This window comes from Diabrotica virgifera, chromosome 7 (genome assembly GCF_917563875.1).
Source record: "Diabrotica virgifera virgifera chromosome 7, PGI_DIABVI_V3a".
NCBI lineage: Eukaryota > Metazoa > Arthropoda > Insecta > Coleoptera > Chrysomelidae > Diabrotica > Diabrotica virgifera.
This window is the reverse complement of record NC_065449.1, coordinates 6,850,744-6,878,556: the sequence shown is the minus strand read 5'-3', so window position 1 is coordinate 6,878,556 and position 27,813 is coordinate 6,850,744. Positions and strand designations below refer to the sequence as shown.

At 33.3% G+C, this 27,813-nt stretch overlaps 2 protein-coding genes across 3 annotated transcripts in view; one reads left to right on the top strand and one right to left on the bottom strand.

Annotated features, from left to right (window-relative positions):
- Window positions 1–22,626, top strand: part of LOC114336349 (serine protease svh-1) — a 55,606-nt gene extending 32,980 nt beyond the window's left edge. For both annotated transcript variants that reach the window (XM_028286700.2, XM_028286701.2), the window contains 9 exons: window positions 1,346–1,662; window positions 7,806–8,280; window positions 10,482–10,879; window positions 11,988–12,174; window positions 12,880–13,028; window positions 13,092–13,244; window positions 16,293–16,674; window positions 21,259–21,435; window positions 21,838–22,626. In XM_028286700.2, coding sequence (XP_028142501.1) covers window positions 1,346–1,662; window positions 7,806–8,280; window positions 10,482–10,879; window positions 11,988–12,174; window positions 12,880–13,028; window positions 13,092–13,244; window positions 16,293–16,674; window positions 21,259–21,435; window positions 21,838–21,968 — 2,369 coding nt within the window. In that variant the 3' untranslated portion in view covers window positions 21,969–22,626. The remainder of the gene's footprint in view (window positions 1–1,345; window positions 1,663–7,805; window positions 8,281–10,481; window positions 10,880–11,987; window positions 12,175–12,879; window positions 13,029–13,091; window positions 13,245–16,292; window positions 16,675–21,258; window positions 21,436–21,837) is intronic.
- Window positions 98–27,810, bottom strand: LOC114336352 (uncharacterized). Its single transcript, XM_028286703.2, has 2 exons — window positions 27,545–27,810; window positions 98–433 (listed from the first exon to the last, which is right to left on the bottom strand). Exons 1-2 carry the CDS (start codon window positions 27,808–27,810, stop codon window positions 253–255), a joined length of 447 nt encoding a protein of 148 aa, XP_028142504.1. The 3' UTR covers window positions 98–252.
- Between the last annotated feature and the right edge of the window lie 3 nt (window positions 27,811–27,813).

Genomic DNA, 27,813 nt, shown 5'->3' with positions numbered 1-27,813 from the left:
GAAAACTTTAGAGTTTTATTAATCCATTGAGCTAGATGTCTCTTTATTATGCCCTACTGATATTTGACTACCCAATAACCCTAGAGTATGTCTAAACGTTTGGATATTTTATTTATTTTGCACCTTTTTCTTCTAAAACAAATATTGATTACAGTTAATTCTAAACCTTCTAACTTGTTATTTTGTTACTGCTGTTCATTTCAATAAAAAATGTGTTACATCTCTCTTTTCTCTCTAAAAGTATGTCTTCGTTTACACTACATGACGGATTTCATTTTCATGAGAACTCCTTTGGTAGTTACCAGTTAAAAGATTTATAAATGGTAATACGGAGATATCCAAGATTTGGGCCTCTATTACCAAAACTCCATCTTGTTTCATTAAGTTCATCCTTCTTCTTCCTCTTCTTTTGACATCATAACCTTGGATGCCTCTGAAATACAATGAAATATTGTAAGTACAGTATTTCTCATGATCATCTTTCAGTGCGTCACAGTTTTTCGATTTCTTTCTAACGCATTAAATTGTATGTGACAGAAAAAAAGGCACGTCGGTGATTACATTTCGTCGGTGACATTTTTATAACATTTATTCTAGTTATTCTAGTTGTCGATAGATGGCGCCATAATAAAAAATAATTTTTTTAATTAGATAATAATATTACAAATATAATCTGTATAATTTATAAGACTATACAAATCAAAGAAAATACCATTTTATAAAAGCAAGAAACACATTTGATTTGTTTTTATTCGAAATTGAAAATAAAATGTGCCAACTGTCAGATTTAACTAAAATGTCATGTTAGAATAAATGTCATAAATGTATATTATCACGGACTTACCCATTTTCGTATCATTTGTTACGCACTGAAAAATGATCATGAAAAGGACAATACATGGAATCAACATTCGAAGGAGTTTTATCTAGATAAATTGAGGGGTGGGGGGGGGGGGGGTGAATGCAGATCGTAGATTTCCTCTTGTCAGCTTTATTTATCGTTCGTTTGCCTTGAAAATTTTAGAAGGCACGAATTTATATTGTCACCATAAACTTGGTTCCAATGATAGAAATTTTAGATTTTTGGATTTAAGACTTATGATTGGGTTAAGTAGATGTCTATACAGCGTCTACATGCAAATTATTTTATTTAACTTTGCTCACTGACAGTACTTTGACAGTTAGTTTTTGTTTTGATTCAGGGACTCTTGACAGGTTTCTTCATTTTTGACAGGCCTCTCTGAAGATCCCAATAGGGTGAAATGTACTAAGAAGATGGTAGTTGTCTCTGAAATATTAACTTTTTTTCATGTTCATGTATCAAGTTCAATAAAACTGTTTCTAGGTAAACCTGGATACGTAATTAAACCAGTAGAAAAATCTCCCGATTACGATGATGTCTACAACTCCAACCACTACCAACGAAGACCTCAAGTAACCACCCCAAGAAGTGCTTGGATTCCACCATATCAAACTGCGGATTCCAACGATCTTGGTGAAACGGATTATGTCTTTACTTACGACAATGGAGAGCCGGTAGAATTGGAACCTGAAAACGTAATCGAAGTGAAACAAAGGTTAATCAAGAAATGTTCTGACGATGATTTCCACTGTAGCGTGAACTCTTGTATTTCATTGACGCTGCTTTGTGATAATAATAGGGTAAGCAAGATCACAAAATGACGATAAGTGTGATGTTAGATTTAATTACAAAAACATAGAACCGTTTATTTACATAAATATAGGTATTTATCAAAATAATTAATAAATATTTTAGGTTTTCTTATTCTTTAAGTGTCATCTCCTATTCGGAGGTTAGATATCGTCATCGCTATCTTTACTCTATCTGCCAGCTTTTCTGATGAGTTATATTGAACTGTATTTAAACCAGTCCCTTAAATTCTTCAACCATGGCACTTTCCTTCTTCCTTTACTCCTCCATCCTCTTGCCTTTCCCATCAATCTTAGCATTTTATATCGCTGTCTCCTCATTGCGTGTCCCAGATATTGTAACTTTTCTTATTTTTAATGTGTTTGTTGTTTCGTATTCTTTGCCATTTCACGTCATACTTCCGTGTTCGTTTTCGTCTGTGTCCATGCTAGTCTAAGCATCATTGAGCTGTAAAGGCGGAGACAGATATCCGCGCCACGAACTCCGCGCCGTGTGTGCGCCGCGCGTTCGTGGCGCGGTTAATGTTCGTTAAAATTTTTCATTTTGACGATCCAGAGGAAACTTACGAACATTTAGTAATTGTAGATAATCATGTCTCTGTCCTGTACTTCTACTACATTTTATTTTGGTATTGTTCTGAAACTATTTTCTTGTGTCATCTTATGCAATTTACTATTTTATGTGGAATAAGCCACAGTTTGGGAACATTTCGGGAACTACCTTTTTCGCTTCCCGGCAACACAAATATAATGGTAGGGGAGCCCAAGCGGGGATTTTTGCAGTTACTCGAGCGCGTCAAATTATCATATGGGGAGAAACGTCGTACCCTGCAGATGTACCTCCACCATATATTGGCTCTTAACACAGGGGAGTTCGTTCAGGGGGGCCCGAAAAAAATCTATCCTTAAAAATAATCGAAATTGTCAGATTAAGATAAGGTAAGTTAAGTACATGCAAAAGAGTCTATATTTCAAAAATATGACGATTTGAGCGGGGCGTACGGAAATGGGTGAGTCAAAAAGTTTCACCAAAAAAGCGAATATTTCGCGAAATGAACGTCAGATTGAAAAACCAAAAACTACGTTTTCAATATTTTTCAAAAATCGATCGAAAAATACCACACTTGACCCCCCACGGAGAGGGGTGGGGGGTAAATTTAAAATTTTAAATACAAATCCCGCGATCTTTCGCAAAATAAACATCATATCGAAAAACTGCAAAATACACTTTATCAATGCAATGTTTTTGAAAAATCTATCGAATGGTTCCAAACACGACCCCCCACGGAGGTGAGGTGGGGGGTTACTTTAAAATCTTAAATGGTAGCCCACGTTTCTTATTGCAGATTTGGATTGTTTGTATAAAAATAAACAACTTTTACTCGAAACATTTTTTTGAATTATGGATAGATGGCGCTATAATCGGAAAAAACATTGTTGGAAATGGAAAATTAAATTAAAAATATGGGAAGTCCCCACTAAAATGGAAAATTTTACTTAACTTTTTTGGTTTTAGGACCTAATAATCACAACCCAATAGGTCCCCAAAGCGCTCGAGTGACTGCACATTTAGCATACTTTGCTCCCCTACCATAATATATCTGCTTGTTCCTACAACCAGAAACAAAATTAGAGAACTATAGGTACTTCCAAGTCATGCGTTACCTTTTTCGTTTTCCGGTGACACAATTGTAATGTATCTGCTTGTTTCAACTGCGTAGCTTCACTAGAAACGAAATTAGAGAACTATAGGTTCTTCCTAGCCCTGTGTTAACTTTTTCGCTTTCCGGTGACCCAATTATAATATATCTGCTTGTTCCAACTCAGTACATTTTTTTATTTCAGCTTCTATTTCCGTTCAGATCGGATTTAAGTTGTTTCTTTAAATTAAATGGTTCTTTATTGAGGATCCCACAATAATGATTTTCCACGGTAAACATCAATAAGTTAGATATTTCCTTCCGACAGTTCCGACCATTCCATTATTAACAAATATTCAACTCATGCGCGCCAAAACCAACAAACCACTCGCAAACCCGTCCAGATACGTATTGCGAACCATCAAAGCGTTTGTTGAAAAATCGACAGAATTTAGATCGTGGTGCGCCGTGTGCGTGCCGTTTGTGCGTCACTTGAAAACACGTACTAATCTGACGAATACGCTGCGCGCGAGCGGCTCGCACACCGAGCAGAGCGCATATGTATATCCGCCTTTACACCACATTTCAAATTACTGCAGATGATTTATGTATTCTTGCTTCAATGTCCAGCTTTCAAGTCCATATTGCAGTATAGAAAACACGTAACATCTCAGAGCTCTTGCTCTCAGTTTTAATCTAAAATCTTTGTTACAAAGAATTGTTTTCATTTTTACAAACGCATTTATTGCTATTTCTATCCTGGCGCATATTTCTCTTTGATCATTATTGTCTGAAATCTAGGTTCCTAGGTATTGGTAATTATAGTTATCGACCCTTTCTATCGGTGCATTGCCCAAATGTATGTTGGTTTGTATATATTTGTTTTCTTAATTATTATCGTGTATTTGTTTTCTTAGTTATTATCGTGTATTTGGTCTTTTATACTCATTGTTGGTCCATATTTTTCACAAATACTGTTTGTTTTGTTTAGTAGTAATTGGAGTTGTTCAGCAAAGCTTGGACTGTGGACATAAAAATATCGTGGACATAACACGTCACAAACAAAGAGGTTCTGAGAAAGATGAATAAAGAAATGGAAATTTTAAATACCATCAAAACAAGAAAATTGGAATATCTCGGGTATATTACACGTGGAGAGAGATACAACTTGCTCCAATTGATTATGCAGAGCAAGATTCAAGGAAAAAGAAGCATAGGAAGACTCAGAATACCGTGGCTGCGAAACCTGAGAGAATGGTATGGATGTACATTAAATGAACTTTGCAGAGCAGTCATCTATAAAATCCGAATAGCTACGATGATTGCCGACCTCCGTCGAAGAGATGACACTTAAAGAGAAGAAGCAGAGCTTGCTATAATCTCGGCATCATCTGAATATTTTATGTTGTTAATAGATCTTCCGTTAATTATTATTCTATCACTTTGAGATAGTAATGCTTCTTCAAAAATAATACCTACATGCCTGATAATGCTTCTTCAAAAATGATATACATTAAATAGTAATCAAGGCATAATACACCCTTGCCTAATAGTCCATTGAAATGTTACATTTAGTGTGCATTTCTTAGAGGAGTCAATTTTATTTTTTTAATGTGTAGGGGGGTTCAATAGAAGCTTAAGTTCACGTTTTTGGGGTTGAGGCCCTTATCCCCCGGCCGCCATCTTGGAAAAAGAGGTTCAAAGGGCTTTCGCGCTGTATCTCGTAAACTAGCTACCCTACAGAAAATTTAATTTCACATAAAATGAAGAAAATTAAATTTTCTACAATTTTATATCTATTACTTTCTATCGTAAAGTGACCAACAAAAAAGTTATAAACAAAAATAAGAGAAAATTTTGTAAGAAATATCCTTTTGGAGGTTATAACTTTTTTTACGTTCATTTCACAATAAAATAACATCATAGCGATTTTGTAGAGGATTTTTCAGTAAACAATTTTTACTATAAAGTTGTTTAATTTTATTTATTATCTAGGTTTTACAGCGCTCCAAACTTGACCAGATTCTCGAATTCTCGTAGAAAAATAATGCTTTTCTATCTATATATTAGACGAGCGGCATTAACCGTTATGCCAACCCCGAAAATCAAATTTAAGGTGAATGATCAATTTTGGTCTATTTTTAAGTTTTTGAGGTCGCTGAATCCGAATATGAAGTTTATTTTTATCTAGAGTTGGTGGAACATGTTAAAAAAAATAAATTTTATACAAAAATGCCAAAAATCAATTTTGATGATTTTTCAAATTTACCTCGCTGTATCTTTGGTCTCTGTAAATATTTCCTTTTAAAAATTTTACTGTGTCATCTTTGAAGTATGTAGATAACAATGAAATTTGTCCAAATGTTTAAACACATTTAAAAAAGAGTTGTTAATTTATTAACATTTTGTCATCATATTTCGTTAGTTTCATGTTTACTTAAAACAGTTGAGCGACAAACTTTTTAGTTTATAATTTTAACCAACACAAAAATAAAATATAGTTCATGAAGAAGTTTTTTGGAAAATTTTAAGTCAAAATATATAATAGGAAAAAAGTTATGTTACTTCATATACAAGCGGCACACCCCAAAAAACGCTTATATCTCGAGATCCTGACCACGGTGTGGTGAATGGCTAATTTTTATCATACTTTATGGTTTTGATATCAAAAATCGTTTTTTGCTCTGCTTAAGAATTTTTCATTTTGCGGTTGCGTCATTCTTCTTCTGAAGCGGCGAATTTGTCCTCAAACAACTTCTTGGGCCTTTTCTATATATGCTTAGAGTTATAAGTTTTATAGTAAGAAGAAAGGTCAAAAACAGATTAATAATAGCATAGGAATGTTAAAATCATAATAAATCGTATGAATACAAAATATGTATAGATAGAAAAGTAAGCCTAACTTTTGTTTTTATTGTATCCCTATGAGCATTCGAGAATCTGGTCAAGTTTGGAGCGCTGTAAAACCTATATAAATAAATAGAATTAAACAAATTTATAGTGGAAATTGTTCGCTGAAAAACCCTCTACAAAATTGCTATAATGTTATTTTATTTTAAAATGAACTGAAAAATAGTTATAACATCCAAAAGGAAACTTGTTAAAAAAAATTTACATATTTTTGGAAATATATCTTTTTTGTTGGTCACTTGACGATAAAAAGTAATAGAAACAAAATTGTGGAAAATTTAATTTGATACATTTTATGTTTTAATAGATTTTCCGTAGGGTTGGTAGTTTAGGAGATATAGCGCGAAACCCCTTTGCACCCCGTTTCCAAGATGGCGACCGGGGGACAAGGATGGCGACCCCAAAAACTTGAACTTAAGCTTCTACTGATCCCCTCTACACATTAAAGAAATAAAATTGACTACTCTAAGAAATGCAAGGTACGGCCTAAAAAATGTAACATTTTAGTGGACTATAACTCGTCTCTTGATTTACATTTCCGGACTGGATTCGTTATTTATTACAATTTGTGCTCTTTGATTCCAGTACCTAAAGGTTTGTTATTATTCGTAAGTTCCTTTTGTCTATGTTTTCGTCTTTAGAATTTGGACTAATTGTTCATGTCATACTTTGTCAAATGCTTTTTTAAAAACAACGGAACAAATATGCACAACCACCTTCATATCCTTGCATCTTTGAACTATCACATTAAAAGCAATTAAGAGGAAACAGTAGCGATCAACAGGTAGCGAAAACGCATTCCAAGATTGCGGCTGTAATTTTGAATATTTTGTCGAGATATTTGGCACACGTATTCGTAATATAATAAAAAATGGCGGTACAGAGCCCAATTTGAAAAATATATTAATATGTGGAAATTACTCTGTAATTAAATACAATATTAAAAAAACGAGCCTGTACCGCCATTAAGAAGAACAAAAAAATACACTTTCTTCAAATAAACTTTTTTATCCGATGCCTAGATTTTGTGTCATTTTGGAACTACTAAAATGTTTTATTTCATTAGTAGTTCCAAAATGACACAAAATCTAGGCATCGGATAAAAAAGTTTATTTGAAGAAAGTGTATTTTTTTGTTCTTCTTAATGGCGGTACAGGCTCGTTTTCTTAATATTGTATTTAATTACAGAGTAATTTCCACATATTAATATATTTTTGAAATTGGGCTCTGTACCGCCATTCTTTATTATATTACGAATACGTGTGCCAAATATCTCGAAAAAATATTCAAAATTACAGCCGCAATCTTGGAACGCGTTTTGGCTACCTGTTGATCGCTACTGTATCACCTTAACGCCTCTCTGCCTTCTTCCAGTTTTTTATTTATACGACCAAGTATTATTCTCATGAATAATTTGAGAACATGACTTACTAATGATATTGTTCTGTATTCACTGCAATCTTTAGTGTTTGTATTTTTATGGATAGCACAAAAGATGGAGAGTAACCATTGCTTCACAGTATGTTCACGTCTGTTCGTATTCTGGTTCACCTGTAGAGTAGTCTAACTAGGTTTCTTTTTCAGGATTGCGCTGATGGAAAAGACGAGGAAAACTGTCGAGAATACGTCGAAAGATTTTCAGTTGTCAAAAACAAACGTCTAGTAGTAGTAGAAAATCAACGCATCGTCAACGTATCCCATGCAACTTGCTCTGTCCTTTGTATTCAAAACAAGAAGTTCACATGCAGATCATTCACTTACAGAAGATCTGACAGAAACTGTTTCCTGTCAGACAAAAACATAGGACTATCTGGAGCTCTGCAGACCCATCATTCCAGCGACTACTACGAACTGAAAGATGGTACTATAGACTGTTCTGATAAGACCAAGTACTTCGAGTGTAATAACAAGAAATGCTTAAGTAAGGATTATGTGTGTGACGGGTATAATGATTGTGATAATAGAGAAGACGAAAAGCATTGTGGGGCGGAAAAGTTTGGATACAAAATAAAGTTGGCCGGGTCGGGTCAGAAGAATGAAGGACGAGTAGAAATTACAGGTATTTATTTGTTTAAAAATTATATTTTTTTTGTAGATAAATAAGCATATTTCAGAAGGATTCCTTTCAAAAATAGCATTTATTAAAAATATTAAATATAATAAGAAACTTAAGATCCCAATTTTGCTCAATTTATCTTTCAAGCATCTTGCTAAATGATGTTTCATTCAAAAAAATCTCAAAAATTTAATTCAAATGATACGACGTCTCAAAAAATTTAATTTTTGAAATCTTCGTAGTTTTATAGAATTATCACCACTTTAAGACGGTATTACTCAAGTTTGAACAGATCTATTACAGTTTTATAAGTGCTTTTTTAAATCTTAGGATGTAATCTTTAAAATACACTAAATTATTTTACTTTAGAAATGAAATAATCTATTTCTTTTTGAGAAAATTAAGAAGGATAACAAAAATTTAATACAAAAACCGAAAATTACCAGCTAGAAAATTGTTTATACAAAGTGATCAACACTTTTTTCTGTAAAGCTTCAACAATAATAAATAATGTTCAGCAAAAAAAATTTTTTAGCTCTTATACAGTATGTCTGCGTAACTTGGAACCTATTGATAACTTTTCCATTATCAGTTTTACGAAAAAAAGTTATTCTTTATAAAATACTCTGCATCGTATATCATATAAGATGCAATCATCAAATATCAAATGTAATTAATTTTATACAAGGTATGTCAAAAAATATGAATTTCACTAAAGAGTAAAGTACCTTTACATTTAACAATATCGAAAATTGTTATTAAGAAAAGTTGTTTGGAATTAAAAAGTTTGTTTTAGTGTTGAATTACATCCTTCTAATTAAAATATTGTGAATAATAAAGGCACTTAACTCTTAAGAAAAATTCATATTTTTTGCATACCTCGTATGATATTAAAAAAGTTTGATATCTGATGGTTGTATCTTAGATTTTAGACCAGGAGAACATTTTATGATGAATAACTTTTTTTCGTAAAAAGGATAATAAAATAGTTATCCTTATTGTAATAAAATGATGATGAGTATCCGTAATTTGAGAATTTTTTTTTATTAGAATGATGTAATTTTGTATATTTAAACATAGTTTTTAATTTCAAACAACTTTTCGTAATATCATTTTTTAATATTCTGGAATATAAAGGTATTTTACTCTTTAACGAGATTCATATTTTTGCCATAACTCGTATAAAATTGATACAATTTGATATCTGATGGTTAAGTTTTAGATTTTTAACTATCCTGAGCATTTTATGAAGAATAACTTTTTTTCGTAAAATTGATAATAAAAAAGTTTTCCATGTGGTTCCTAGCTACGCAGACATACTGTATAAGAGCTTCTGTATAAGAATTTTCAAATTTCAATACTGTATTCGGATTCAGCATAATCAAAAACAAAATAGAAACATATTTGATCAAAGTAAAATGATGAATTTAACGATATTTTTAAAGTTATTTATGCAAAACAATTGTTATTGTTTAAACAATTAATAAACAATTAGCGGCCAAATCTGCGAGTAGAACTTTTTACTTTAGCAAGTATATAAAATATAAACTAACAAAAAAAGTTTTAGAAAAATATAAGCTTGTTTGAATTTTTCTGAAACAATGCATGTTTTCGTTCTAATTGCACTCCCCTATATAGTAGGATCGGACCCAACTCTGCCTTGTGGAATGCCTGCTCTAATTTCTTTCTACGACTCCCTTCTTCCTTAGGTGCTGTCTTCTTAGCGAAGGTTGGCGATGACTTCTGCAAAGTCTTCTCTATTTTGAGCTTTTTTATTAAACTTTGAAAGTCTAATCCTGTCCATTTTTTGATCTTGCGCATCCATGTCATTTGTCGTCTACCCGTGCCGAGTTTGCCTTCTGTTTTCCATTCTACTACTACTACTAATCACTGAATTTTGAAAAGCAGTCTTCAATCACTCATGCCTTAGTTTACCGTTAGTTTGAAAACCAATTGTGCCTTAGCCGTCGTGATGGCGATCGACGCGTACCTCGTTGATTTCCGGAATACCAATGAGCTTCGATGCTGAATGTCTACCCGTCAATCAAAATATTTCAACAAAAGGGGTGTTTCCTTTGTATAAAAGGTACTTAATTTATGAATTGCCAAATTGTTTCTTTCATATTCATTCTTTCATATTTAATCATGCAACTTTCAAACATTAACAAATGTCATTTAATATTAAAAAATGTTACTAATTTTAGCATTTGGCAGTACCGGTTACATCTGCGACGACGACTTCAGCATAATCGACGCCAATGTCATTTGTAGAGAACTGGGATTCCCCCTAGGTGCAGCTGAAGTTAAAGGCCAATCGTACTTCGCCAAAGACCTAAAGGAAAGAAACACTCTGTATATGATAGATGACCTCAACTGCGTTGGAAATGAGAGTTCCGTCATCGATTGTTCATTCCCTGGTTGGGGTATGCACAACTGTAGAGACCAAGAAATAGCTGGAGTTGTCTGTAAGACTCCTCAAGAGAAATGCGGGAATGACAAATGGAAATGCGATAGTGGAAATGAGTGTATTCCGTTTGAGTTCGTTTGCGATGATGTCGAGGATTGTAACGACGATTCTGATGAATCTGTACAGCATTGTGAGGTATGTTAGTTAGTTTTCTTCTTCTTCTTCTTCAGGTGCCATCTCCGCTACGGAGGTTGGCAATCATCATAGCTATTTTTATTTTTGAGGCAGTAGCTCTAACTAGTAGTTTTGAGTTGCATCCAAACCATTCTCTCAGGTTCTGCAATCTTGAAATTCGTCTTCTTCCGATGCTTCTTCTGCCAGTGCCATCTATCTTTCCTTGCATTATGAGTCGCAGGATGCCATACTTGTCGCCCCGCATCACATGTCCGAAATACTGTAGCTTCCTTTCTTTAATTGTAAGTTCAACTTTCTTCTCTTTACCTATTCTTCTCAGTACTTCATTGTTCGTAACTCTATGTACCCAGGAAACCCTCATAATTCTTCCATGGGTCCACATTTCAAAGGCGTTAAGTCGTCTCATTGTCTCTAGATTTAACGTCCATGATTCCACTTCATAGTATAGTACACTGTATACGTAACATTTTGTTAGGCGTACTTTAAGATCTAATGTTAAATCTTTGCTACATAGGACTTTTTCATTTTCATAAAATTAGAACGTGTTTTTTCGATTCTGACTTTGATTTCTACAGTCCAGTCATAGTTTTCTGTTATAAGCGTTTCTAGGTAAGGCAGTGTACTTTTTTACTCTTTTGATCTGCTGGCCCTCTACTATTAATATTTCTTTAGTATTATGGTTGTTTTTACTAATTTTCATAATCTTCGTCTTTTTGATATTGAGAGAGAGTCCGTACTCCCTACTACACCTTACTATTTTACTCATGAGTCTTTGCAGGTCTTGTAAACTATCGGTTTTTATTACTGTATCATCTGCATATCTGATTTATATGATTACTCTACGTACGCATTTCGTCTTCTAGATCATGATCATTCTTTTAATGACCAATTTCAAATTCTCCATATTCAAAATAAATCTATCTCTAATCTATAAAAAATTAATAAACTAAAAAATGGATATGGTTCTAAATGCCCACTTTATGAGTTTGAAAGAAAGAAAACTGTTATGAAAAGTTTTATTGCTATCTATTTATCACTGAAAAAGACCATGAGAAGAACTATAGATATTTATTATTACGAATATATTTCTTATCTTCATAAATTTTAGGCTCCCACTGAATTGCGTCTTGTAGGAGGTTCTTATCCCGGAGAAGGCCGAGTTGAAATCAAACATAACGGTATCTGGGGAACTATTTGTGATGACGACTTCAATGAAGATGCAGCTAAAGTTGTGTGCAAGTCCTTGGGATACAAAGGGAAGAGTTTCGTTAAAAAGGATGCTCACTTTGGGGCAGGTAAGACAAGATTAAAGTAGCACCAGCTACTTTACTATCTAAGAGACTCATTCATATTAAGCTCAGCAGGGTGCTATTGTTGGAGGAGTGGAATTCCATAAACAAGGGATCTACCTGTTTTATGAAATGATCCCTTGTTTATGTAATTTCACACCTCCAATACTAGTTGTAGGTGTGAACAAACTAATTGTTTGTTAAAACGAGGACGACAAAAACTCTTCGATACAAAGTTTACTGAAGTAAATAGCAGAAAGGACAACGGTCGCGTATCTGCTCTCTTTTCGTCTAAGAAAAGAGCCGAAAGACGTTTCGAGTACTCAAAAATCTGAGTAAAGGTGAACAAGGGGGAAGGCAGTTTTTGTTTTTATTTGATTCAGAGTTGAACCACCATCTCCAGATAGTTATTTCTACCTATTAGGTATTATCGGTGGAGCTATGCAGTCAGAGGTACTGTCAGTACATGCAGTCAGTATAAGCAGGCTTGTTGATGTTTGATTCAGAGTTGTGACTGCATAGCTCCGCCGATGACGCCTAATAGGTAGAAATAGCTATCTGGAGATGGTGGTCCAACTCTCAATCAAATAAAAACAAACACTGCCTTTTCCCCCTAATTGTTTGTTGTTGATGATGTGGTACCACATTTTTGTGGTAATTACATATTTAATATCTTTGTTCATTCATAACTTTTGTTTATTGTTTATTAAGGTTATGGGCCCATATGGCTCGATCAAGTATCTTGTCGTGGCAACGAGACTGAGCTGAACACATGTACACACTGGGGCTGGGGCGAGCACAATTGTGAACACAGTGAAGACGTAGGAGTGATCTGCTCACAGGATGCAGAAGAGGTCCAGGTAAGTTACTATTGTAATAGGTACTTTTTAATATAGATATAACATTTGATTATTTCTGTTTAGATTGAAAGACACTCAAACCTGCCTACAAGAATTGAAGAAGGATTGCCCCAAAACTGTGGCTTGAGAAAAGACAACCAGTTTGCCATCAAGGACTTAATTCAGGCAAGAGTGATAGGAGGAGGTGTTGCTAAGAAAGGAGATTATCCTTGGCAGGTAAGGCTAAAGAAAATTGTAAATTACAATGATTTTGGCGCTTTTTAAATATTTTTCCATGCAGGATAGCTTATAGGAGGGCATATTTTGGTTCATTTCACATATTGTGTTCAAAGTATTGTAATTTTCGAGATTTGATGGTGGTCAGTACCTCTCGGTTCTTCTTCATTCTTTTGAAGACCTTCTCATTTGTGACTCGGTCAGTCCACGGGATCATAAGTAGTCTTCGATACAGCCACATCTCCAATGATTCCAATATTCTGCGCATATCTTCGTTCAAGGTATACCATTCAATACCATAAATAAAGACAAAAAATACAGCATCGTATCATTCTTATTTGTATACCAATAGTCAAGGAAATGAAGCATTTTGGCTCGCAATTTTTTCGTCCAGCATGGATTTACTTGAAATTTTCACAGAAGGTAGGGAATAGTCCAAGGATCATTTTCTATATCATGCTGCTGTACGCTAAAACCTTGGGAGTGGTTGCCACCTCATCTCGGAGGTGGAAATTTTTTTATTACATTTTAACCATGTAAATCGATGTAAAAGGTAATTCTAAGAAAAAAATGTTTTTTACATTTTCTTCGTAAAACTCATATTTTTCGAGTTATTCGCGCTAGAAAGTAACAGTTTTTCGATGAAAAAATAGACTGTTTTAGAGGTTTTTTTGAGAATACCTCGAAAAAATATGCATTTAATCAAAAAAAACTGTAGATATCAAAATTGTATCTTTTAGTAACACAAACCAAATTCTTTCTCTGTAATATCTTTAAGACAATACAAACCGAGATACAGCATGTTAAAAGTTAGCTTTTTTCGTCAAATGCATAATTAAATAACGGAAAAACTTTGCATTTTTCGAGGAAAACTTAATCTTTTTTCAAGTATACAGTTAGGCCTTTCAAAAGATAATAATAAAAGTCTCTAGCCTGAAAATTAAGCGATGATCAAAAAAGGTCGGCACCTGCTTTTCTCTATGAAAAAATCAGTGAAAACAACCCCCTAACTACCCTTCTGATTAAAAATTGGTCTTCACCTTTCTGTAATTCCTTTTATATTTGTATTATCAATACACCCAAGAAGTTTGACCTATTTAAAAGGCCTAATTTTCGAAAAATTGAAGTTTAAAAAAAATTATTTTTTTGGAATTTCCCATTTTTTACCTTTTATTTCAAAATATCTCCGAAAATACTGGAGATACGAAAAAAATTATGGAGTACTAAATTGTAGTTTTTTAATAACTAAAATTTCCTTGTACATAGATTTTCATTACAGTTTACAGTTAGCGTAATATAGCTGTTTAAAACCCCTATTTACGAGCAAACACCCCCTTCTTCGAACCCTTTAAACCCACCCTAATTAAAAACTAAGGGATATTACGGAATTTAGTTTATACAGTCTTATAACTTTTCAAAAATCCTACAAAGTCATTTTTGAAAAAACTTTTTATCTCCAAAAATGAAGGAGCTATGTTGATAACACGAATTTTTTTTCGAAAAATTCAGATAGTCTGCTTATGGATAATTTTCAATTTATGTATAATACCACAGAACCGGTTCGGTTACTGGAAGATGACTAAAAAACTATTTGTATTTGTATTTGTACATATGTATTTGTAAATTCGTACATTTGTGTAAATAAATGTTTTTGTAATTCTTTATTTCTACTATTTCTTCTGTATAGATCTATTAAAATATCTACTTAGTACTTATAAAAACTCTGTTATTAAGGGTGGATTTTAAGAGTTGAAATATTATTATATTATATTCTAAAGTATAAAACAATCATTATTTAACCAATCAAAACCAAATTTTACCCATATTAAAGTTTACAATGTTTTTATATAATTTTTGACAATAAGGGGTAGTTTACACCCCTGAAAATAATCAACGCCTTTAAACATGATATAGAATATGAAGTACAGGGTGAGATGATCCTAATCCCAAATTTTTATGTAAATCGATGCAAGCCGAAATTATTCTTTTAGGATAAGTAAATTTTTTATATATAGCTCCAACAAGGGTGGTTTTAAGGGTTGAAATATTATAATAGTATCTCTTAAAGAATAAAACAATCATTATGTAACTAATAAGAACCAAAATTTGGAGAATATTAAAGTTTAAAATTTTATTTTATAATTTTTTACAATTAGGGGTAGTTTTCACCCTTAAAAAACCAAAAGCGTACAACGGCTCAACATAGAAAATGAACTAGAGGGTGTAATGAGTCTAATCGCAAATTTTTGTACAAATCGATGTTGGACGAAAAAATTGCTAGGTTTTGCCATTTTTTCAGCTTCAGTTCCTCGACTACAAGAGATGGGTTATGCCTCCTAATGAAGGCCCCCATCTGGTTGAAGTAGATCTAGCTTTTCCGATGAGCGCTCTTGAGATATCCTGGTTATTGGTCCATTCTTCATTTATTATGGTGCTTAGGTAGTTGCAGTGCATAACTTTTTCTATGGAGTTTGGTTGATGTAGAGTTGACCTCCTTTTATTTTTTATCTTCTTTCTGGCTAATTAGTATGAGCTTTGTCTTCTTTACCCTATTAGATTCTATTAGCTTTGTCTTTGTGAGGCAATTCTTCAGAATTTCCTCACCCCACGGATGATTTTTACATTTTGGATGTGTTCAACTTCAACTCTGAGATTTGCTGTCAGATTCCAGTCAAAAAATTTTTTCTTAAATACTTTCAGATTTTGGTTGTTAATTCCTGCTTTTTTAGTATTTGCATTATCTTCTCTGCATCTCTGGAATAAGACTAGTACTGAGAACAATGCCTCTATCGCACCAACAGTATCTATGAACTTAACTGTCTGAGATAAATTTGATTTTTACACATTTTGTAAATTATCTTATGGTTTATTATAGAATCATTTTAGAAGATTACTCATGGGGCTTATCTTACGATATTCTTCCCATTTCTTGGTCCTTGATTTTTTGGTTCAATAAAATTCAGTCGTTCTGTTGGTATTTCTCCAGTTAGTAGTAATATACCAAAATATTAAAATACTTGTATCCATTCACCTTTTATTCACTTTCAGGCGGCTCTTAAAGTCAGAGTCAAAGACAAATCCGCCCACTGGTGTGGAGCCATCATCATCTCCAGCAGATGGGTTCTCACTGCAGCCCACTGTCTACAGGGTTACACCAAAGGTGCCTACGTGATCGTTGCTGGTGATTATAACACAGACGACAACGACGGAACCGAGCAGCAGAAGTATATCGATGAGTTCTTCGTGCATGAACAGTTCAGGAAGGGACACAAGCTTAATAACGACATTGCTCTGATCAAAGTGAAAGGTACTGGGTTCGTGCTGAATGACGACGTCCAACCTATTTGTTTGCCTGATGCTACTACGGATTATAGTAAGCAGATGAATTGTACTATATCTGGATTTGGATCGATCAAAAGTGGAGTTTCAGGTAAGCGAATAATTCCTCATTTAAACAAACTAGACACCTTTAATTTTATGTAGACATAAACGTATAGCCCAGTCGGGATAGCATTTGACCTTGCACTTGGAGCTGCCCCAAATTTTATTTTTCTAATCTTTAGAGAGGGTCAATATTAGTAAAAATTTAAAATCTCGACTGAATTCCACCATTGCATTAGCCGCCATCTTGATTTTAAACGAGACCCGTTTTGGCTCAATATCTCCGCCATTTTCAATTTTTTGACAAAAAGTGTAGAAACTGAAATTGTTAAAAATGCGATTCTCTATAATTTAATTTATTATAATTTTTTTCGTGCGGTCGATATTTTCCAAGTAATGAGGGGAAAATAATGACAGTTGTAGCATAATTATTGAATTATTAAATTATCTCGTTTATTATTAGTTTTACAACAAATATATACCTCTACAAAAATGAAGAGAATTAAATTTTGTACAATTTTGATGCCGTTCATTTTTTTGTTAAATTCAATATTTAAGGTAGTACGTATGTGGTAAATGTGCGAGCGTAAGACCTGATTGATTTTGTAGCAATTGTTTTTGTTCAATATCTCCGCCATTTTCAACTTTTCGACAAAAAGTGTAAGAACTGAAATTGTTGCAATTACGATTTACTACAATTTTTCAAGAGAACCAGTGGCGGGTCTACAAGGGGGGAAATGGGAAAATTCCCCCCAACATGGTCCAAAATAAAAAAAAAATGTTGAAACATCACGATATTTTAGCTGACATAAAACTTAAAATATCGACAGATAAATTCAACCAATAGGGCTTTTCATTAACAGTCATTTGTTTCGAGCTTCTGTCATGTGTCACATAATATTAATATATCTACGTCATACGTTATTGGTATATAACAATGATACAAACCAAAGACGTATGGCGTAGATATATTAATATTATGTGACACATGACAGAAGCTCGAAACAAATGACAATCGATGAAAAGCCCTATAAAACCCGCTAGTTAATAAAATTAAGTGAACTTAATGCATATAATATCTTTTTATGTCTTTTATATACTTAGTTTGTTTGATGTTTCATTGGAAGTTTCAAAAATTGTATAAAATATTTTATTTTTGTTTAAATTAGCAATAACAAATAATACATTAACAAGTTTAAACGATAATAATTAACAAATATGTAAGAAAATATTAAATTAGTTTTTAAAATTGACGGAACAAGATTTATGTCAATTTAGTGTCAGAATATTTATTATTCTTCTATTTCTTTATAAATATCCTTTAGCCTTTTACATACCAGGTTTTCATCATAACATAAATTAATAGAAGAATTTTTTACTAAGCAACAACGTTTTTGTTTAATTAAGTATGGTTCATTCGACGAATATACGACTGTTTTGGATTATCGCAACAACGAATATTTTAGTGGGCAACATAAGAAATACGAAAGTAAATGGCTCTAATAATTATTCCAATAAACAACAATGTAATTTTCATTTACAGATGAATAACATAAACGACCTTTATAAGGAATTAAAAAATTTAAAATGTTGTTTCCCAATAAACCTTAATACTTTAATATTTATGGTCCAAGAGCTGTGAGACATTTTTGAGTAGGTATTTTAGGCAACCTGAAAATTTTTCAGGTGTCTCTTCCATGATATCTTAATACAAAAATGCCGGTCTGGCTGGAGGGTAGCGGTTATTTTCCCCAAAAATCCCCCCCAAAGTTAAACAAAAGGGTAAAAATTGTTATTACAAAAAATATCACTGACGTGACTTTAAAGTAAATTTAAATATTCAAATATAAAGAAAATAAACAGGCCAGGCGATTAGAGGGCGATCTTAACTCTGCAAGATACTTGCATGGGCGCCCCAGGATTATTTTCAGGGGATATATCTGAACTTCAGAAGATTTCATCTGAACCTGTACATACTATTAACGAGTATAAAATATACAACTATACATGCATAGCTATGTACATTCCTTCCGGACAGGGAGGTGCAATTGTTATTTTAACAGGGTATTTTTTAATATTAAAAATAAAAATTCAAAAAAAACAGGTTTTTTTTTGGTGAAATTTTCCAACTGATAGGCGATCAAACAAATTACGCGTGCATATAAATGAAAAGCGCTATAGGTAAGCAGCAGTGTGAGAAAGAGCGTATATTACCGATAGCTGTTTGAGTCCTCTGTTGTAGCTGAGCGAGTTCGTTCGCTCGAGAAAAATCACGTGACCTGGCGATACCCATGTTGTTGTCCTCGAAACGTTAGAGTAATTATTATATATTATAGTTTTTTAAGTAACTTTTTCTTAATTAAAGAAAAATAATACGTACTATACAATAGATTTTGCAAATATGATAGAAAAAGACAAATTTATTATTATAAATATATAGGTAGAAAAGAATAAAACTATAAACTAAATTAATTCTGTGTCCGCATCTTGTACTTTTTCTTCAAACTCCTCATCTGAGCTTAAATATTCATTCTCTTCTTCTTCGTCAGACTCCCCTCGAGACTCAGATTCCTCTTCTACATGTTCTGTAAATAGTTGTAATGTGTATTTAGAATTAATTAAAAATTAATTAATTAATTAAGTAAAAATTACCTCGACACCGTAAGACCTCGACACCGTAAGGTACAAGAGGACGGCTTAAGTAAGTAAGTAAGTAAAAATTAATTAGTGATTAATTAGTTGAGTTGCTACGTATTCTCCGTCCTTTTATACGGAGTCGAAGCCTGGACAATCACGGGCGCATCTGAAGAAAGACTTGCCGTTGTTGAGATGTGGAGTTTGAGATGCCAGAAAAATAAGTTTAACACCCTGTATCTCGGTTATTATAAACTTTGAACTAAGGTAAGTTAGCTGAAATCGGCCTATTTTAACCTCAGGAACCTGAGGTTAAGCTATGGCTCATTATTTACCAAACACCCTGTATATTTATAATAATAAATTTGTCTTTTTCTATTATATTTGCAAAATATATTTTATACGCTCTTTCTCACACTGCTGCTTAGCTATAGCGGTTTTCATTTATATGCACGCGTAATTTGTTTGATCACATGGCAATTGGAAAATTTCACCAAAAAACCTGTCTTTTTTAGAATATTTATTTTTAAAATTAAAAAATACCCTGTCAAAATAACAATTGCACCTCCCTGTCCGGAAGGAATGTACATAGTTATGCATGTATAGTTGTATATTTTATACTCGTTAATAGTATGCACAGATTCAGATAAAATCTTCTGAAGTTCAGATGCACCCCCTGAAAATAATCCTGGGGCGCACATGCAAGTATCTTGCAGAATTAAAATCGTCCTCAAATCGCCTGGCCCGTTTATTTTCTTTATATTTTGAATATTTAAATTTACTTTCAAGTAATATCAGTGATATTTTTTGTAATAACAATTTTTACCTTTTTTTAACTTTGGGGGGGATTTTTGGGGAAAATAACCGCTACCCTCCAGCCAGACCGGCATTTTTGTATTAGGCTATTATAGAAAAGTCACCTGAAAAATTTTCAGGTTGCCTAAAATACCTACTCAAAAATGTCTCACAGCTCTTATACTATTACAGATGATAATATGGAAATTCTTCATCTCATTTATAAACATGTTAAATTATGTAAATATAAGTGGTAAACTAGGAATAATTTGTTAATTTGGTTTGAAAAAATTAAGAAGAAAAAAAAATAATATATAAAAAAGAACATATAATAAAATAATAATAACAAAAAAAATAAATAAAGAAAAAAATAGAAAACAAATAAAAGAAAAATTAAAAAAAACGTAAAAAAATAAAATAGAAGTAAAAAAGTGATTACCACAAATTAAAATATATAATAAAAAAAATATAATAAGTATAATAATATGTTGTATCAAAAAAATAATATTGTAGTACTTACGTTATGAAATAAGAAATTTATGACTATGAATCTGCAATCAATCACAAACAAGTCTGGCTAATTGGCTCTGCCAAAGCCATTTTTCAAGCAAAAAAACAATGTAATTTGCAATTTACTTTCGTTCTTCATATTTTACACAATAAAATATTCGTTGTCGAGATAATTCAACACAGTCGTATGTTCGTGGAATAGGGTATAGTATTTTGTATTTTGACAATGAAATCCGATTTATGCGTCGAAACGTTAATAAATTTTTTTTTCAATTTAATTGTGGCTTATTTACCATCTAATTAGTTAATTAGAACAAATTATACGAAAGTATTCGGCAACTATTTTGAGAATGCACAAACGTAATCCAGATCCTGAGGGAATGGATGACAGCAGGTCTCAGTAATCGTGAAAATTACCGAGGAATAACTGTAACCGGATTTATGAGTAGAACATATAGGAAGACTTTGAAGAATCTAATGGATAAAGAATATTTAGATTGTGTAGCCGAAGAACAAGCAGGATTTCATACGAGTAGATTCACTATTGACCACATTTTCTCCTTAACCTAAATAATAGAAAAATAAATGGCACGGAAACAAGAAATTCATGAATGTTGGTTCCATTATATTAGATATATTTTATACCTGTCGCGTATGCTGCCTAATTATACTCTTTTTTTTTTTTTTGTTTAAGCATACTCCCACAATTTACTGTCAGCTTGGATAACTACATATTCCGACGATATATGTAAAATGCCCCATGTATATGGTGATGTTTTGACAAACGGTATGTTTTGCGCTGGTTCTATGGACGGTGCGATGGACGCCTGCGATGGGGATAGCGGAGGTCCATTGGCTTGTTTGGACCAAGGTAATAACATTTACTTTTTTCATATCATATAATACAATAAATATATTGTAATACCATTTTTTCGACATCTTTCTTAGTACTTAATAATCCGTGGTGTCCATACCTTGCTGGATTCTAACTGGATACTAACTGCTTCAAATGATAATTAGGTCCCCTACCAACCTTTCCTACCAGGGGTTGCCAAGGGACAACTTTTCGGTGGGTAAAACCAAATTTTGAATACATTTTACCAGGATTTCTTGGAAATAAGTTATTCAGTAGGTTTTATGAAGGTAAAAGTTATTTTCCTACCAGTGGAGTAACAACACATTGTATGTTACATAGTTATTACCAAAGCACTGTCGTGTTAATTTATCAATGTTTAATTGTGTTTTCCAATTAATCCCATTTTTATCGTTTCAGGTGTTTTTACTCTTTATGGAATAACTTCCTGGGGCATGCACTGCGGATACGCAAACAAACCAGGAGTTTACGTGAAAGTTGGACATTACAGAAAGTGGATTGACGATACTATAGAGAAACATTCGAGGTGAAGGGACAAAAATAATCGAGCTTGGGACTTTTCCTATCTTAAATAATAATCTGGCCTGCATACGTTACGTTAATTCAGACTGTTTGGTTTTCAATTAGATATATGACCTATAAATGGCAACACTGCTACCTAATGCACCAGATTCACGCCGATTCATTCAGTCATTCGTCATTCTACCATAGAGGTATATATTAACATAGAGGGAGCCTATCTTCCGCGCTTCCTGACGACAAGATCTCATGGACTGGTTTGCTGCATATCTTTCTAACACATTGTATTGAAAATCTATGACCTATGATGACATTTAGTGTGAAGATAGGCACGGAAGAGAAGGACAACTGTAGCAGCTTTACTATGCGTAAGAGTGAGACAGCACTAATCCAAATAAAAAAGATGGTGTCGTCACTTCGCTCTGAATGACACTCTCTCTATGCTAATATATAACTCTATGCATTCTACAGTGACAATGCAACCCATTCTCATAAGCAATGTTGCCAATTTTAGCGATTCCTTCAGTCACCTATATCTAATCAAACACTAAACAGTCTGTATATTAATTGCAACAACAGACTGAATTATACTACTTAGAATATCGAATTTTTAGTTACATATCCATAGTTTTCAAGAAAATAAATAAATAATTACCAAATCACAAATAATATTGTTTTGCTTATTTCTGACATATAGGTTCCTATCGATCTCGATACAAATTAAGCAAGAAATAAAATTGTTAATCACACCTTAATTTCATTGAAGAATAAAGAGATAAACTGCAAATTGGCACATCTAACAGATGATTTTTCTTCTCAAGGTTTCGATACCGCTTGTCGATCGTTGGCTCTCATGTTGCCCAGCATATTAACAATCATTGTCTTATTTACAGCCACACGAAATAGTTCAGTAGTAGTTTTGGTTTTTTGGTTTTTAAGCCAAGAAGTTATACGGAGGCCCACACTTCATTTTCCCATTATTTTACCTTGCATGACAAGGTGAAGTATGTATTTTTCTGGGTGTTGCTAACAAATGCTATTTTGGGATTCAGGAAAATTGCCATCTGATTGGTGTACCTCAATTTATATCACGCTACACAAAAAATCCAACTACTGCCAGATGTGAAAATTACCGCACACTGTCACTAATAACACATGCTATGTATATAGTAAAATCTTGTTACACATCATCACAAACGGATTAAAAACCTATCTACATAACAAAATACCTCAGGAACAAGCGGGGTTTGTAAAGGGTAAAGGTACAAGGAAACAAATCCTGAACCTGAGACAACTCATTGAAAAGTCTAGAGAATTTCAAGTAAGCTGGATAAATCTGTGATCAATTTTAATAAAAATGGGCGCACCAATGCACCTGGTGACACTTATTAAAAATCTGTACCAGTCCAATATAGCGACAGTACGACTAGATCATAAGTTCTCAAACCATTTCAAGATCGAGGGAGATGTTACACAAGGACGCGTGTTGTCACCTGACTTATTTAACATTTATGGTGAACAATGTCATGAGGATGGTTTTAGAAGGATGGGCCGGTGGAGTAACAGTAACTGGTAGTAAAATCTCCAATTTAAGATTTGCTAATGACACTCCACTTATAGCAGCAAATGAGCAAGAAATGTTTGATCTCCTGCGAAGAGTTAAGTACGAAAGCAAAAAAGTTGGTCTAAAAATCAATAAAGCTAAGACAAAAATAATGGTAGTCGACAGATTCGACACTATTCAACTGACTAACATGTTACAAGAATACCAGATAGTAAACACCTTTGTCTATCTCGGGTCTAGTATGACTATACGATGGTAAATGTGAAGCAGAAGTTCGGAGACGTATTGGTATAGCAAGAAATGTGATGAGTCGCCAAACAAAAGTTTGGAAAGACAGATCTATTTCTCAAAATATCAAGATGAGTCTGGTGAATGCCCTTGTATTCTCAATATTTCTATACGGAGCAGAGACTTGGACTCTTCGCGCATGCGAGCGCCAAAAAATTGATGCCTTTGAGATGTGGTGCTGGAGAAGAATGCTGCGCATACCTTGGACAGCTCATAGGACAAACGTTTCCATTCTAAACCAACTTAAGATTAAAAAAGGCTGTCCACAATATGTCTACAACGAATACTGCAATTCTTTGGTCACGTGGTTCGCAGAGGTGACCACAGTTTGGAGAGATTAATTGTTCCTGGAAACGTTCCGGGGAGAAGATCAAGAGAACGATCACCAACTAGATGGTCCGACCAAATAAAGAATTCAGCTGGAAACTCATTCTGCGAAACTGTTAGAGCAGCTGAAGATAGAGACCAATGGAGAAGAATTGTTAGGAATATTGGAAGAAATCACGATCCTCAGTAATGGGGAAACGACAAGTGAGAGAGAGAGAGAGAGAGAGCTATTTTGGGCGAAATCTCCTTCTTAAATCCTTATATCGAGATGAAAAAAGTAAAACTCTACAAAACAATCAAATTGGACAATCCCAACATATAATTCAGTGACCTGGACTGTACAAAAAGCAATGAAAACAGGTTACGAAGTTTTGAAGACATAATGCAACAATCATTTACATCTCTCGGATATCACATGTAATAATATTTAATAAAAGACCTTTAACATTAGATAACACATAATTTTGAATTTCCAATTTTGGGATAAACATTAAAATTTTTAAAAAAGACAGTTAAAATTTTGGCGAGAGCGTTTCTGACAGTTTAAATTTTGGCGAGAACGCTGTTCTCGTTAATGTAATATTAGTTGCATAACTATTATGCGCTAGCATTTATGGAATTTGAGTAGACTCATTGAAAGTAACAATTGTTAAAAAGAAATATACTTAATAAACAAATACTATATTAGCGTATATTTTAAATTATCTGTATCATAATTTTATTATACAGATATTTGTACAGATATCAACTTGTTTTAAAAAATGCTACATTCTGCTTGGGAAAATAAGTATGATCAAAATCAAAGTTCAAACATAAACCATTTTCTGACTATCTACTATAAAGTATAATTTGTGGTTTACGAATGAATAGCGGGGGATAAAAGTAAAAATTTAATAAAAACACTATAAAACGGAATGTACACAAACATTTTAATTGGAACGTACACAAACATTTGGGGGGTTTAAAACTCCCATAAAATTGTATGTAAACATATTAAAACAGAAGCCGCATCTCGATAAAAGCTGGCTTATCGAAAAATTTCCAATAGGCAAAAAAGTTTTAAGAATATTGTGTTTAACTAATGGTACCACAATAATAATTTAATTGAAACGTACACAAAAGTTTCGGGGGGTTTAAGGGAACAAAAGACTCATAAAATTTTTATGGGGTGTACAAATTTCACTGTTACTTTTTTTTAACATGTTCCTGCCATAACAATGTCACATGTCTATTTTCAATCAAAAATCTCTAATAGTTTTCAATATATGTATTGAAAAAATAGATTTTAATTTTGTAACTTCAAATGACTGTAACTTTTTTTATGTGCAAATTTGTACTAAGGTAAGTTCAGTTCAATCGATCTATTTTGGTCCCAAAATATGTGATTTAATTTATGACCTGCATTTTTGTTACACCCTGGATATGTGGAGTACGTCATAAGAAAATGTCCTAAACCCAAAAAAATTACTGTTTAATAAGTCTAATCAAATTGCAATGTACGCAGATGATGTAAACTTGATGGGAAGAACCGCAAGAGACGTCACAGAACTATATGTGGTGCTTGAAGAAAATGCGAAAGAAATAGGGCTGGCCGTCAACGTAGATAAAACTAAAGCCCTAATACAAGCAAGGAATCAACGAAGCTTGCAAAATTTAACAATAGACGACGCTAATATAGTAGTAGAACAGCTCACATACCTGGGTGTACAGATAACTGAGAATGGCAGCGAGGAGGAAGAAATACGGAAATAGATAATACTTGCTAACAAAGCATACTTCTCTTTGTCGCAGGTATTTGGATCCAAAGACATCCATAGGGAAATAAAGTTTAAAACATACACTCACCGGCACAAAATTCCGCCATTCAAAATTTTTGATTTTTGACAATTTATAACTTTATTTTTTGTACTTCGGTTTTCAAGATTGCTGCATCAGTTTGTAGGTACATGTATTGATGTCGTTTTTTATTATTCCGGTAACAAAAAATGTTTGCTTAGATGGAATTATACGGGAGTGAATGGAAGCGTTGTATTTTCTCTTAACTTTAAAAAAGTCTGTGGAAATATTTTTAGGGCTGATTTTGTTTCATACTCCTTTTGTATTATCCTAGAAATATCACTAAGGTTTTGTTTTTTGAATTATCCAAATATATCTTTTCTTGTAATAGCTGTAAATAAAAACATTGCTTTGAAGGTTTTTTTAATTAAAAATATCAAACTCACTAAAATTAACAAAACAAAACAAAATTAACAACAAAACCAAACAATTCAATAGCGGGTATGTCCACCTCTTGCAGCAACGACTGCTCGCAATCTGTTTGGCATCGAATAAAGATGTGTTATCCTTGCCTCGGGAATAGCCCGATATTCCTCTACCAGGGCCATAGCTGTACCAAATGTTCTGGAGGCCTAGGATGACGGCGAATAGCTTTTTTATTTCATCACATATATACTCAATAGGATTAAGATCTGGGCTGCATGCGGGCCATTGTAATCTTATCAATCCAGCTTCTACTTTATGAGTCAATCAGTGTTTTTATTTACAAAAAATGGTGCAGCTCTAACAAGAAAAGAGATATTCGGATAATTCAAAAAACAAAATTTTAGTGATGCCTCCGGAATAATATGACATGACTATGAAACAAAGCCAGACCTTCCATTTTCCCACAGAATGTCTTAAAGTTAAGAGAAAATAGAACACTTCCATTCATTGCCGTATAATGCAATGCAAGCAAAATTTTTGTATTACCGGAATAATACCAAACGATACCAATACATTTGCCTACAAACTGGTGCAAGAATCTTGAAAATTGGAGTACAAATAATAAACTTATAAATTATCAAACTTATTCAAAAAATTTTCTGTGGCGGATTTTTGTGCCGGTGAGTATATAAAACCATCATACAGCCAATAGCAACATATTGGTGTAAAAGCATCGATCATGACTGAAAAGACAATAAACCTTATTAATACTTTTTAATCAAAAATATTAAGGATGATACTGGGACCCATTTGCGACAATGGTATATGGAGAATAAGATTTAACCACGAGTTTACCAATGCTACAGAGAACCCTCTATAGCAAATTATGCAAAAATACAAAGATTGCGCTGGTCAGGTCACCTTATAAGAATGGGTAACGACAGAATACCTAGTAGAACGCTTAACGAAACTATGGTGGGGCGTCGGCCAATAGGAAGACCCAGGAATAGGTGGATAGACGAAGTGAGAACCGATGCTAAAAAGATATTGAGGATGGACAACTGGAGGAGAGCAGCCAAAGACAGAGATACTTGGAGGTGGATGCTGGGGGAGGCCAGCACCCGACTTGGGCTGTAGCGCCATAGGTGAGAGAGAAAATCTTAACCAACAAAGTCACAAATATTTGATTAAAGTTTATTGTATTACCCACAAATAAAACTTTCCAAATTTTGTATGACACTTTCTTCATATTTTAGAGGCTCTGATTCTTCAACCGGCGATTTACTTCTTTCATTGGTACTACGTTTATCAGTTTTTTTGTCTACCATTTTCCGTATAGCTTTCATGTCTTCTTCCAACTTATTCAATCGAGTAACGATGGATTTTAAATCACTAGTTTCAGGAACTTCTTTTATTTTAGTGTCATCCTTTTTAGTTGCCTTCGGTGTTTCATTTTTCTCTAAAGATTTCATAAT